Source organism: Amblyomma maculatum, chromosome 2 (assembly GCF_055883805.1).
Source record: "Amblyomma maculatum isolate TAMU_Amacu chromosome 2, ASM5588380v1, whole genome shotgun sequence".
In the NCBI taxonomy this organism is placed as follows: domain Eukaryota; kingdom Metazoa; phylum Arthropoda; class Arachnida; order Ixodida; family Ixodidae; genus Amblyomma; species Amblyomma maculatum.
This window is the reverse complement of record NC_139345.1, coordinates 1920410-1934760: the sequence shown is the minus strand read 5'-3', so window position 1 is coordinate 1934760 and position 14351 is coordinate 1920410. Positions and strand designations below refer to the sequence as shown.

Here is a 14351-nt window from a genome sequence, read left to right as displayed (position 1 = left end):
TGACAGAAGTGTTTGGAACGAAAGAACAAGAGGTGTGTTTAGTACGACATGACGGAACACCTACTTTGTGAAGATGATCAATGCGACCTGAAACATATGTGGGGGTAGTTAGTAGCCGGCTCTTAAGGGCAGGATTGTGGTAATAGATTTTGTGAAATAGACATAAGCGGGAAATATTTCTGCGTAGTGAAAGCGGTGGCAATGATAATGTTGTTTTCATAACGGTAACACTGGAGTTACGGTTATAGTTGGAAAGTATAAAACGTGACGCGCGGTTTTGAACAGATTCGATTTCAGATTCTAGAGATGCAAGGCCAGGGGACGAACAAGGGTTTTATAAAGAAGCAGTTTTATTGAACTAAAAGAAAGGTTAAAGTTTCGGCGCAGGTACCCCAACATGCGGTTAGCATTGTTAGTAATAGATTCCACATGCAGATTCCAAGAAAGATTAGAAGTTATGTGCACACCAAGGTATCTATACGAAGACACAGTTTCAAGAGGAGTATTATTGAGGTTGTAATTAGCTACTTCATTGTTACGACGAGAAATACGCATATGTTTGCACTTGTTAATGTTAAGCTTCATGTGCCATAATTTACACCACTCTGAAACTTGGTTAATATCAGACTGAAGAACAGAAATGTCAGAGTCACTGTTAATTTCACGGTAAATTACACAATCGTCAGCAAAGAGACACACAGAAGAAGCAATGGTGTTAGGCAAATCATTAATATAAATTAGAAAAAGTAGGGGCCCTGGTACGGAGCCCTGGGGAATGCCTGCGCCCACTGGAGAGGAACGAGAGTTCCATTTATTTGCTGTCACGTATTGAGAACGGTTAGTGAGGAAAGACTCAAGCCACGAAACGATGCTAGGGTCGAGTTTGAGGTTACTTAATTTGAAAAGTAGTAATTGGTGAGAAACTTTATCGAAAGCTTTGGAGAAATCGAGGAATATACAGCCTGCTATGGAACCCCGGTCAAGAATGAAATGAAGGTCTTGTGACAAGCATAGAAGCTGAGTCTCGCATGAGAATGTTTTACGAAACCCGTGGTGGGAATGACTGAAGAACGAATTTGATTCAAGAAAATTGGCGAGATGATAGCAGATGACATGTTCCATGATCTTACATGGGATGCTAGTAAGTGAAATGGGTCGGTAGTTATTAGGAGAATGTTTGTCCCCAGACTTGTGCAGGGGAACCACCTTGCCCACCTTCCAGTCACTAGGAACACAGCTACAGTCACAAGCACATGGGCAGCTACATACTTCACATTGGTCTCTGTAAGGAAACCGCAATGAAAGTTGCAAGCAAAATCTTTGCAAAGTGACAAGTGTGTTGTCCGTATTGTAGATACTCTTGCACTCGGTACGACTTGTAACATATGTGAAGTGAACCAATGAAGGCTTATGCTTTACAGTAAATCAATGTGCCGTCATAGACAGTGCCCAAGGTGCAGATTCAGCATACTTAATCTCTGCTTTGAGGGGTTAATGCACAAGTTTCGAGTAGCACTGAGCTCGCACTTCTTTGACGACAAGCTCAAATCTGTCGCATCTCGGGTATTGTAGCTGATATAAGTTCTTTCTGAAGGATTCCATGCAAGACATTACATGAGAGTTGGTAATAAAGCTTTCAAATTTCAGTGCCATGAAATACTCGCATACATGTACAAATTTTTTACATATACAGTACACATATATACAATACATATCACTTTTTTTTAAAATGAGTACATCACTAACACATGTAAAAATGACAAAGTGAAATTCACTTTACAGATTTCATTCCAAAAAGTTAGGAAAGACAATCTGTCGTAGAAAAGACAATGGCTGCAAACACCAACTTTCCATCTTGTCTGTGTAGATCAGCAATGAGACTGGTGATTTCGTTTCCAGTCATGACTTGGATATAGTACTGCCACAATCTATGCTCAAATCATTTGCACAACACCGACAGAGAAATAAGGCGTTGCAGCTCTATATAGCCTGTACATTGACTTCAGATTTACTTCAGCAGAGAAAGAAAGGCTCCTCTAGTCTGCTGTACATGAAATAGTGTAATTCAGTGCAAGTTCGATGCCTTGCACTGCAGCAGGGATTCTCAAACTGCATTTTGGGGAACTCTAGGGGTTCTTGGAACAGTTCCTAGAATCCCCAAGCACCTATGTTCATGCATGTCTTCATCCACTTTAGCCAGTTATTTTGGGACTAATGCTGTAGCTGCTTACAGCTATCTCACTATACAGTCAGTCATAACAGAATTTAAGTACTTGTTCATGTGCTGCGCAGCTTGCATACCCCTTTTACATATGTCGGCCAGCACCTTTTCAAGCCTCAGCCGCAGCGGTCGAATTTCGATGGAGGCAAAATTTTAGAGGCCAGTGTACAGTGCGATGTCAGTGCACGTTAAAGAACCTCAGGTGATCGAAATTTCCTGAGCCCTTCACTACGGCGTCTCTCATAGCCTGAGTCGCTTTCGGACGTTAATCCCCCATAAAACAAATATTTTCAAGACAGGCTCCGTGACCAAAGCTGGCCAGAACACAAATGAAACATGTTAGAAGCCGACTGCATTTTAGCGAAATGATTTGGTCTTCAAATGAGAAGGCTAAAGAGTTTGAGCACCCCTGCATTACAGTAGATCATGCATAACATACAAAACATTAAGAACACTACCATCGCTCATCGGTTTAGAATGGGCTCATGCATGAAATTATTGAGATAACAACAAATTTTCCATATCTTGTTCAGCTTCTCTGCCATAACATTAGGAAAGACAGCACGGAGTATTCTGAAGTTTTTAACTTCCCTGATGACACGCTCAACATGAATTCGCAAACTCGCTATCTGCTGTGTTGCTATCTCATCTGCCAGTGACAACTGCGAGCGGCCATTCAACATAGGTGGCATGTTTAATTCGACTCCAAGCTGACGGAGGTCATCTTCAATGAGGAATCCTCTATCCGCCATTACGCTGTCCCCTTCCTCGAGCAACTCATAGAGGCCACTGTGTCTCGTGATTTCTCGATCGGAAAGTCTCCCAGGTGCAAGATTTGACACGAAAGAAACGAAGCCGTTTGGAGTGATGCCAATGAGTCCTTTTGCAGTGTTGTGTCCTTTGTACGAGCTGAAAGTGTCGCTTTGCGTACTGTAATCAGACGGGTTCTCGATAAAAATTTCTGTGCAGTCCAGTACAATGCGTGTCGATGGGTACAATTCTTTAAAATTGTCTGGCATGAACATGTCCACTGTGTTACGGGATGGCCACATTGGTATCTGGATTAACATTTCAAACAAAAAATTTACCCAAAATGTGAACATTGCACTCACGGTTGACACAGACACTTTCAGGCGATATGCCAAATCCTGCTCCAGTAACCCAACCCGGAGCCTGCAAAGCACTGCAATGACCTGTTCTTTCATTTTCAGTGCTGGTGGCCTGCCAGCACCTGTTTTCAGTGTCTGGTACATGCCTTCAACATGTTCCAGAAACGCATCAAATTTTTCAAAGGAGTTAAACCCTGTATAAAACACTAGTCGCTTTTGATCTGAAACAAAACCGTGAACTTTTGAGACAAGGTTTTTTGTTTTTAGCTTCTCTTTAAGCGCCTCAACTTTCACATGGTGCAACTGAGCCTCCAGATCCTCAACCGTTTTCTGGAGCACAGATTTCTCTTTTCGAAGCAAGTTATTTTCATGCTCCAGTTTTCCACATACTTCGAGAAGGTGGTTGACTTTCCTTAGTGCGGCAGCAGATGCTGTGTCTGGAGGCCCCATGGAGTATGAATGCTCGGCACCTAGAAAATAAAAACTGTTTATTGATTTGCGAACAGTTAGGCCGTGCTTTAATACAGATTTCAGGGCTTGAAATAGTCACTTCAGCCCACAATGTGTGTTCTGAACCCTTGCTCTCAGCTTACACTGATATACAGACAACAAAGAACTAGGATGACAAAGCCATAGAGCCCAACTCTCTTTCACTCCACTGATCCACCTGTGCAAGCAGCTTACCAACCAGCATGGAACCATAGGTTTCATGCACCCAGCACATCAGCCAAATCTACACTGTATATGCATTTGGATAGCCTGACTTTTGTGTCATTTTTACAAGCTGTGGTGAAGGGAATAATGTCGCGGTGAAAGAAATGAAATGGGTAAGTTTCACAATGCGTGCACTGGTGGAAGAGGTACCGCGTTTATCAGAAAACTCGCTGAAGTAATAACACATGCACGGTACAAATCACTGATGACATGTCACAGAATACATGAGGTTATGCAACTCATAACATGTAGACTTCCCATGGCTAGCTGCAAAAGCTTGCGAAAAACTGGCTTCGCGGGAAAAAAGTTTGGTCCATTTATTAATATACCGGTCGCCACAGCACCCGTGGACCTCACAATGAGTGGGCGCGATAGGGGTCCGTTAAATGCGAAAAATAAGTTTTCATAGTGGAATGGAGAAAGTGAGAATTTTGAACCATCACTAACCTGTTTCCGTGCGAGACGAAGCCGGTGCACCGAAGGTCAGCTGGGTGGGCTCCTGGGAAACTACGTCGCTCTCTGCGTACAAACGCTTTGATGAAAATGCGAACACACAAAATCGAAGCCTCAGAAAAAAGATGGCACAGTTAAAGCGTCTCTTACGTTGATCGCATTGGGGCACGTCAACTACGTAGCCGATCTCCAACTCGTTCAGGACGAGCACAGGGCTGGCAGAGGCAGTTTGGGAGCTCGTCTTCTTGCGTTTCGCGACTGGAAGAGATTTGGCAGTAATGATAATATGCGATAACCGCCTGAATATATATATTTACCGGTATTAAAGGAAGGAGATAGTTGACTGATGACTTTATGAGGGAAAATTGTCGGCAACCGGTCCATATAGCCACGGCGTCCACTTGCGTTGAAGTGAGCTCCGCAGATCCGGTGGTGCTTAGAAGGTTGCCACAAAGAGAAGCGACCAGCACTTCCCTGGCGGTTGATTCTTCTCACCCACTCCTTTTTTTCTTTTTCATTTGCAGGGAACGCGTGAAATGAAACGTTCTTGTCTTTCAGCGTGTTGTTGTCGCAGCCAGGCACACAACAAGTCTGACCACCGCCTCGGCACTTCGACGACATCGCGCGCAGTAGTGGCAGCGGCCACTAAGTAACCCACAGGCACGTAACACTTTATATAACGCACCTGCAACCGCCCACCACCAAAAAATACACGAAATCTTAAAGCAATCGAAGCACGTACACACACACACCGCAGCTATGCGAACGCAGGAGGCAGGAAAGACGGGCGGTCGGTCGGCGTTCGCTCACTTTTCCCATAATGCGTCGCGCGCCCGCTAGGTTTTTTCGCGGCGCTGCGATTTCCGAAATGGTGCAATACTAGCGGAGGCTGTGCGCATGGCGCAACTAGAAAGATTGAGCAGAACCACCACGGGCAGAACCATCCTCGGCTGGGTGGGACTGCAGTCAGATAGAGGAACAAGCCACAAAGTAGACATTCCACGAAAGTGTCGCGAATATATAATAGTGCCCCCCCCCCCCCCCCCCCTACCTAAAAACATGCACCCTACGTACAAGGAGAGGAGACAAAAGAGGGCCGAGACTCTCGCAAAGAAAGCGGGGAAAATGAAGCCGGGGCCCGGGGGAGGTCGCCTACGTGGACGCGGTTAGCGGGAAGTCGGAGGCGGCGGTAGCTGCGGTCGTCAACGGCCGCGGCGTGCCCGCCGCCGCCGCGTCGGTTAGAAGCCGAAATGTAGACACGGCTGAAGAAGTTGCAATAGCGCTCGCTTGCGTTGGAACGGAAGCCAGCATAGTTATTAGTGACAGCAAAACAGCTGTCTGGAACTTTGGAAAAGGGAGGGTCTCGAAGGAGGCAGACAAAATTGTAGAGAAAGGAAAACTTGAAAGAAAGATTCGAATTATTTGGACCCCCGCGCACGAGTCCGTCCCCGGCAACGAGGCGGCGCACGAGCTAGCTCGAGCTCTCTACTTCCGGGCAGCCGTAGAGCCGCCTGATTGCGATGGGATGGACGAGAGGCTGCAAACTTATAAGGAAATTTTAGAACACTACAGACTTAGCAGAAGGCCCTGCCACCACCGGACCAAACGCTAACAAGGAGGTCGTCGCTTGGTGGCGCCTGCAAGGAATTTCCCAAGTCCCGTCTGGCTTTTCCACACGCAAGTGGAGGAAAAGGCGGACGATAAATGCGAAACCTGCGGAGGAAGGGGTACTCTGGATCACATAATCTGGCAATGCCTTGATTCCCCTGGCGCCAAGGAAAACATAAATAGTAGAGAAGCCTGGGAACTGCTACTGCGGAGCGAGCCCCCGCCAACCAGCAGCAAGCTATTCGCCTGGCGGCTGAAGCCGCGAAGAAACACTGTCGCTTCGCCTGTCTTTAGTCGCGGAGGCCCCGGCCTCCAGGCCTGCGTGCCGGGGGCGGGGAGTAGGGATGCTCCTACATCGGTGGAAAAATAAAGTTCATAACAACAACAACAACAGTGGACATGCACATGACATGGATATGAGGGCGCAGCGGCGGCACAAGAGACGGCAGAGCCTCATCCAGTCCGGCTGACGTGGGTATTCAATCTACCTGTGAGACAACATTTCAAAAATGCAGTGTTTAGCGTCGCGCGACCATTTTCAGGTTATAGTAAACCGATTCTGCGGGGAGCCTCCTGTTCATTCGCAGCTGGCTTCGAGGAGGGCACACCTGCCATAGCGCAGGTACAGCTGGGTCCCCGTGGAAGCAGAAATTTTTTTAGGCGGCACGTGTCGGGGAGTGGCGACACCTTATGACAAGAGTTGTACCTGTGCGAAGCCCAACCTGTGTGAGGTGAGTATGATGCTGCAGCCGTGGACGATAAGCTCCTGCAGGGTGCGCCAGACGCAGCGCTTAGCCACGGGGTCCATGCCCGTAGACGGCTCGTCCAGAATCACCAGCAGCGGGCTGCCCATGAACGCCACGGCCGTGCTCACCTTGCGCTTGGTGCCGCCACTGCACGGACCGTAGCAATCAATTACGCGCTTGTCAGGCGAGCACATCTTGGTTGCTTACCTGTATGTGTCCAGCGTGCTGTCCAGATGGGGCGCGAAGTAGAAGAGCTGCGACAGGGCACGGCACACGTCATTGATGCGGTGCTCGGGTACGCCCCGGATGCGCGCGTACAGCGTCAGCACCTCGCGACCCGTCAGGTAGTCCGGAAGAGCGTCCTGCTGCGGGCAGTAGCCGATGCGCCGGCGAACCTGCGTCAAGGTGCACAGCTCCCATTTATCCAAAGGTTAGGCTCTTTTAGTTCACGAGAAAAGTTAACACGGTCTTTCAAGGGCTTTCACGCATCCTCCTCGGTTGTGTACGCCACACGCACCCACATGATGCTCCCGAGGGCCACCCACTGTTTCGTAACAAGTGTATTGATAAATCTCGTGCTCACAATCCCATTACGTAGCCCAGCCAGTCAGACAGCTTAATGATGCGGCTGTGTCTCAAACAAGAAGTAAAGTATAAATGCGAACACGAGGACGAAAATTTTAGCTGACGGTGACAAAACTAATTAGATAGTTATTTCAAAGAACCAATCAGAGAGCTCCAGCATACATTTTTATTCACCCACTAAGATCTCGCCTAGCACGACAGAAACCATACCATATATATTTCGGGCGATGCATTACCTTGGGCGTCTGGTGGGTGACCGAGTAGCCGTCGACGAAGCCGTCGCCGGCGGTGGCTGTGATGGTTCCGGTGAGCATATTGAAGGTGGTCGTCTTGCCGGCCCCGTTGATGCCCAGCAGGCCGAAGCACTCGCCCTTATGCACGCCGAACGAGAGCTCGTGCACGGCGAAGAAAGAGCCATAGATGCGCGACAGCCGCCGAAGCACCAGCAGGTCTTGCCGTGCCAGCTCCGGCACGCTCGAGGAGAGCACGCGGCCACGCTCCTCCACCACGTCGTCGTCCTCCGGCAACAACTGTTGGTGGGGGCGAGCGCTGAACTACCATGTGCTGCGGCCATCAACGCACACGTACGCATCTCACCTGACGCTACACGACGCAGGCATGTTCGTGCGGCTTCATTAATGCGCGAATGTATAATGTGGCACATTACGACTGTATATGCGAGAGATACAAATTAAGGAAATTAGGGATCACTCGTTCACTTTACTCGAATTCATTTTATGCATTTCACGGTCCCTGTTAAGTCGGAGTTTGAGTGTACTCCCAATTGTTATTCTGTTAGCGTCTCGTGCGAAAACACGCCACGAAGCATAGCAGAGTCGAGGTTGCGTTGGCCTTTTTTCGTGTGGTACAATCACTAATGTCGCAGTGCATAAATTAGAAGGATAGGTGGCGTTAACACAATCTACTATGAAGCGAGCAAAGAGGAGAAGAAGATCGGAACTGGAATAGGTAACATTCCCTCCGTGGTGATTCTGAAAATGCGCGTCACTCATTAGGAAATAATTTACGAATCTATTTTCACCAGGAGTCGTGGTAGAAAAGCAGCTTTAAATACTCGTAATATTATAAATTGCTTGAATTACACATCAGAATGTCTCTTGACAGCTCTTTGAAGTCCGTGGTGAAAGCAGCCATATAGCCTTAGTTTGTAACAAAATATATATAATCTCTCTGGGACTCGCATGTATTGAAATTCTTCCATGTGCTGAATGGCATGAGAAAATGCTCACTTTCTAATATCTAACGTAGGCAGGCGTGTTCTTCGATAACATTCCAGAAATTGTCAAGTCATAGAGATCGTGAATTTCAAAGACAAATGCAGAGCGTATTGCCCCGCCGGGGTGGCGCAGTGGTTACGGCGCTCGACTACTGTTCCCAAGGATGCGGGATCGAATCCCGGCCTCGGCGGCCGCTTTTCGATGGAGGCGAAAAGCACGGCGCCCGTGTGCTGTGCGATGTCAGTGCACGTTAAAGAACCCCAGGTGGTCGAAATTTCCGGAGTCCTTCACTACAGCGTCTCTCATAGCCTGAGTCGCTTTGGGACGTTAAACCCTAAAAACCAAAACCAAACCAAATGCAGAGCGTATCACCGCACTGCGATTGCATAAGAATTCTTTCCAATCTGAAATCTCTTGGAGTACGCATTAGCCTAGGGTCATTTGTTAATAGCTGTCGTATCTGAATAATGTATGGTACGAAGTACTGACCCCGAGACCGCGACGCATCGGATCCTGAGGATCGGAACTGAAGAACATCGTAAGCTTCGTAGACGAAACGGGAGAAACCAGAACCTAAATTAACTAGGAGAGAGGCAGTTTTGACTAAGAAGAAGAAATATTGAGTGGAACCGCAGTGGTAATTTGATTGAAACTTGCATAATTTGAGTTTCCATCATGCGCGAAGTCTCGTCAACAAAACATGTCATATTACGTGTCGATATTACGTGTACGTGTACTTTACATCGCATAACCGAACACTGTTTTCAATTTGTATCTAACCCCTGTATAACACTAGAAATTCGTCTTGTAGTATTGTCATATTTCAATGTGAAAATATAGATAAGGTCTGGCTTCGTTGATTTCGAGCTTGTAATTCCAACAAATTTGCTGTCCCTTTCGATTTCGAATTATCGAAATTTGCAAGTGGTGGCGAAGTGATAGTTTTCACTGCATGCCAGACTAGAGGAAAACAGGGGTAACTATTACGAAAAGTTATTCTACCAAATTTTTTTAAATTATTCGATATATTTGTCTTTTAAAACCTGTGGACGATACGCTGTGGTGCGGCCTACTAGGTGTTTTAATGGAAACGTGGACCATATGTTGTCAGGTGGGAATTGTTCAGATTTAAAAACAAAAACTGAACTCGCTTTCGACGTTAACGGCCTTTAGAGTTGCAAAAGAACATGAAAGCGGTGCTAAGGAGTTAATTACAGCAATTAATAAATCGGCTTTAAACTGAGACGTGCCACTAACGCATATCATGTGCGCAAGTAGCCGCAAACTCGATCTGCACCTACAATATTACGTATCGTTTTTGAAAATATGTCTAGAAATCTGCAATTTGGTTTGGTTTGGTTTGTTTGTGGGTTTAACGTCCCAAAGCGACTCAGGTTATGAGAAACGCCATAGTGGAGGACTCTGGAAAATTCGGCCACCTGGGGTTCTTTAATGTGAACTGACATCGCACAGCACACGGGCGCCTAGCTTTTCGCTTCCAGCGAAAAGCGGCCGCCGAGGCTGGGATTCGATCCCGCGTCCTTGGGCGCAGTAGTCGAGCGCCCTAACCACTGCGCCACCCCGGCGGGGTTCTGCGGTTTGCTATAATATATATCAATAAAATAGGAACTAAATGCGCACGTAAAAAAACGATTACTTTATTCCGACATTTAGGCCGGACCCCGACACACACACACACACACACACAACACACACACACACACACACACACACACACACACACACACACACACACACACACACACACACACACACACACACACACACACACACACACACACACACACACACACACACACACACACACACACACACACACGCACGCACGCACGCACGCACGCACGCACGCCGGGGTGGCGCAGTGGTAGGGCGCTCGACTATTGTGCCCAAGGACGCGGGATCGAATCCCGGCCTCGGCGGCCGCTTTTCGATGGAGGCGAAAAGCTGGGCGCCCGTGGGCTGTGCAATGTCAGTTCACGTTAAAGAACTCCAGGTAGTCGAAATTTCCGGAGTCCTCCACTACGGCGTCTCTCATAGCCCGAGTCGTTTTGGGACGTTAAACCCCAAAACGAAACAAAACCAAACACACACAGTGTGCAGACAACTGACCTCTTCGCGCGGTTGCGGTTGCGAGTTTCGCCGCTGCCGCACCGTGCCGCTGGCGCCGCTGACGGCGAGCCTCTCGGTGAAGAAGCGGGCGTGCGTCTCGCAGGCCCAAAGCGCGGCCAGGCCCAGCGCCGAATGCAGCGTGAACGAGACCAGGGCGCGCGCAATGCCCGGAGAGCCCCAGGCCAGCAGGTCTGGCTGCCAGTCGATGCACTCGTTGGTGTGGCAGTAGTCTGCATAGCCGCACACAATGCCGCTGCTCGTACGAAACGTATAACTTCAACTTCTCATTTATGCGGATTAACATTTCGGTGACAGATCCGAAAGGGCAGGATTCTAGCTCCCGTTCGCGCTCGGCCGTCGCCAAAGACCGACTCACCTTTGCAGCAGTAGCGTGCCCTGTTGGGCGCGATCTCGCAGAGGACGCTCTGCGTGTAGAAGTCGTTGCACACGATGTTGAAGTGCGCGTTGCGATACAGGCGGCAGAAGGAGCGGCCCAGGGCGTACACGGGCATGGCGAAGGTGAACACCGCGTCCACGGTCTTCACCATGTCGGCCAGCTTCGCAGCGCCCTGCCACTCGAGCATAGCAACGCACACCAGGCCGCACACGCCTTGGAGAGAGGGGAGACAATTGCCGGTGCTTCTTCGCTTCGCTAACCATAAGTATCTATAGTCTCCACCAAAGTAGCCAGGCTCTAGTACTTGCTCCTCAGCCATATATATAACAATGTCCTTAACTCTACCCGAAAAGGCAAAGAAGGCTTAACAGATATAAACTTTTCATACAAGTGATTTAGAAGTTGAGAGGTGCCGTAAACGTCCATACAGAAAGCAAACCTTGCGGCCTGGTTACTCTTGGCAGAGACGGTCTAGACATATACCCTTCGCACTCTGCACTTATACAGTACTCCACGTGCGCATACCTGCTGCAAAGAAGACGGTGCCGATTCGGACGTAGGCGGCCGTGTGGGTGCGGAAGCAGAACGACAAGGCAGCGATCGCAGGCAGCCGCGATAAGCCGAAGTAGAAGAATAGCAGGAACATGACCGCTGGAAGGAGAAAAAAAGACACGTCGTTTGAATTAACAGGATGATAACGTCGGACAGAAAACACCAGCGGTGGTCTGAACGCCTGTACAGAGGGGGTTCGGGAGTTCATTTCAGCAGAACGTTTTAAATCATGCGTTTTATGAAGTTTGACAATTGAACGAAATTATATAGGGGTTGAATGTATGAAAGCTTATTTTAAGACGTCCCAAGTCGTTTTGTGCTATTCTTTAAAATGAAGATATGCTGACTTGAGCTATTTCGGTATTTAGGCTTCTCTGCAGCGACGGAAGCAAGGGGGAGTGGGGTGATGATGACTTTATCTACAGATGAGGTATACTTCAAACGCATACAACGTTAACTAGATTCACCAAAATTAAAACGGAGCGCGGTTTTCTGGAAAAAGTCTCAAGAATCAAGGAAACTTGATTCTTGAGGCTAGCCTACATTTTATAAGCACGCTAGTTTTGAAGTGCAGATTCCAAACTGGGAGAAACAATGGTCCTTTTCACAACATTACAGCACTAATGAGTCGTATCCTAATAAGCTTTTCTTGGCACAGGGGTATAATACAGCAAATGTGGCTGCAGCAGCAGATAAGCGTTAGGTCAAACAACCTTAACTTTATATTAAAGGATAATTTTTCTAGTTTGCTAAACACCTATTGACTTAAGGCAATAAATGTGATTTCAAAAGTTGGAGCAATCTTTCAGAAACCGCTATTCAAATATTTACGGCAAAGAAAGTCTCACGTGCACATTTTTTCTCAGCTCGAAAGACCACGTGCATGTGCGCCACGATTTTGCTGCTCTCAATCGTGGTTTGAGCGAACAAACTCGGCTGCGACATTGAGTGGATGGTCCCGTTGCAGCGGTAGGCTGATTGCTGGCGATTGTTGTGGCGAGCTTGCTAGAATTTGAGCCCTCACGTGCACCGGCTTCCTGGCGCGGAAGACACCATGGCAGAAGCATCCGCCTGCCGTTGCAACGGGGCCATGCAGCCACGGCCGCAAAATGATTTCGTTCACTCAGACCAGGAGCAGGATAACCGGTGCGCGCAAATGCTAGTCATGTGATTTTTGTGCGTGTTTTGCAGGCGTTCTTTCGAGCTCTAAAAACACATGAGAGGTTTCTCTTATCGCGAATAATGGAATGGCAGTTTCTGACGGTGCTCACCAAATCTGCAAATTCTAAATTCATTATTTAGCCATTCAAAAAAAAAAAGAAAAAGAAAAATATAGCAGGTGGTGCGCAAGACGGTCGGCAGCTGTATGCAACTGCATGGTTTCCCTGGTCTACCTCAAATAGATAATTTTTATCCCTTGGATAATGTTAGCTGGGACACCTAGCGTCATCAAAAGCAAGGGCTGCGAATTGTTCGATGGCATCGGATGGCCAGTAGGTAAGCTTAACTCGTTTTAGCACGCCCTGAAGCTTATGCATGGTTGAAGTCTAAAAAAATGTTTCAAGCTCCCCTTTAAAGCATGTGCGTTAACGATTTCTTTAACGCGATGGTTTTAAAGGCACCGTTCGCCTGAATTTCGGTGTCGGCGTAGGCGGCCTTCCCCCGGCAGTGGCATTGTCAGCGAAAAACCGAGCGTGACGCTGGCAGGCGGTAGATGGCAGCCGACATGGCCGAGACAAACTGGACGTAGGGTTGCCGGACATTTTTGGCGGGAGCTGCCAACTGGAGCCTATCCGTTCATACAGGTAGTATTATGAGAATCTGGTACGACCCATTCACGTTATCCCTAGACCACGCAGGCACGTTCGTACGGCTTGGTTGAAGCGGGGCTTTATATGTGTGCTGGTAGCATATATAAGTTATAGCGCCATGCCCTTAAAGGCGCAGCTTAAATGTGCCCCATAATTTTTTTTCGCCCTCCTTACGTTTTGTTGTCAACTGAATTGCAAGGTTGTGACATGCATGGTCTTAGTGCAGCTGTTTTAGTGCAAATAGGCAAGGAACAAGAAAAACAATATCGAAAGAGATGAGGTATATGGTTTAAGTAGACCTGAGGAACCTGTCCATAATCAGACTAGCCATCACTCGCACGCACCCTGCTCTCCTATGGCGGTGAAACCCTGCGTGTTGAAGAGGCGGAAGGTGGACATGACGAGCAGGCAGGAGACGCAGTAGAGCAGCGTCGACCAGACGGCGTAGGCAAGCCAGTAGGCGGCCATGTTGAGGCCCGAGACGCGCTGCAGGTGGCGCGAGTTGCTCACGTGGTCCAGCACCAGGAACACCGAGAAGCTGGCGATCATGAACGAGGTGCCGAAAATGGCCTGTTGACCGATTTGGAAGCTCTCGCGGTGCATCGTGATTAGCTTGTTGGCCTGCAAACGGAGCAGCGCGATGATCGCGCTGGTCATGCACGCCTGAGATCCTCATAGCCCTCCTCACTTCGCGTGTTCACGGTTCAGAAGCATGGAGGACATTGGGAAACGGACTGTGGCCATTTTCGATTCGAGTCAGCGAGCTGCAGGTGGCCGTGCTTATTGA

General features: G+C 48.2%; 2 protein-coding genes across 2 annotated transcripts in view; both read right to left on the bottom strand.

Annotated features, from left to right (window-relative positions):
• Positions 1 to 332: 332 nt before the first annotated feature.
• Positions 333 to 5363, bottom strand: LOC146197822 (uncharacterized). Its single transcript, XM_084593055.1, has 4 exons — positions 4815 to 5363; positions 4648 to 4755; positions 4492 to 4563; positions 333 to 3800 (listed from the first exon to the last, which is right to left on the bottom strand). The coding sequence occupies exons 1-4, from the start codon at positions 5116 to 5118 to the stop codon at positions 2686 to 2688; spliced, it is 1599 nt and encodes a 532-aa protein (XP_084449181.1). The 5' UTR covers positions 5119 to 5363; the 3' UTR covers positions 333 to 2685.
• Positions 5364 to 7054: 1691 nt separating this feature from the next.
• LOC146197821 (phospholipid-transporting ATPase ABCA3-like) overlaps positions 7055 to 14351 on the bottom strand; it is a 32768-nt gene continuing 25471 nt past the window's right edge. The window contains exons 17-22 of the mRNA XM_084593054.1: positions 13909 to 14185; positions 11727 to 11852; positions 11181 to 11414; positions 10847 to 11034; positions 7673 to 7990; positions 7055 to 7246 (exon numbers count right to left, since the gene is read on the bottom strand). Coding sequence (XP_084449180.1) covers positions 7055 to 7246; positions 7673 to 7990; positions 10847 to 11034; positions 11181 to 11414; positions 11727 to 11852; positions 13909 to 14185 — 1335 coding nt within the window. The remainder of the gene's footprint in view (positions 7247 to 7672; positions 7991 to 10846; positions 11035 to 11180; positions 11415 to 11726; positions 11853 to 13908; positions 14186 to 14351) is intronic.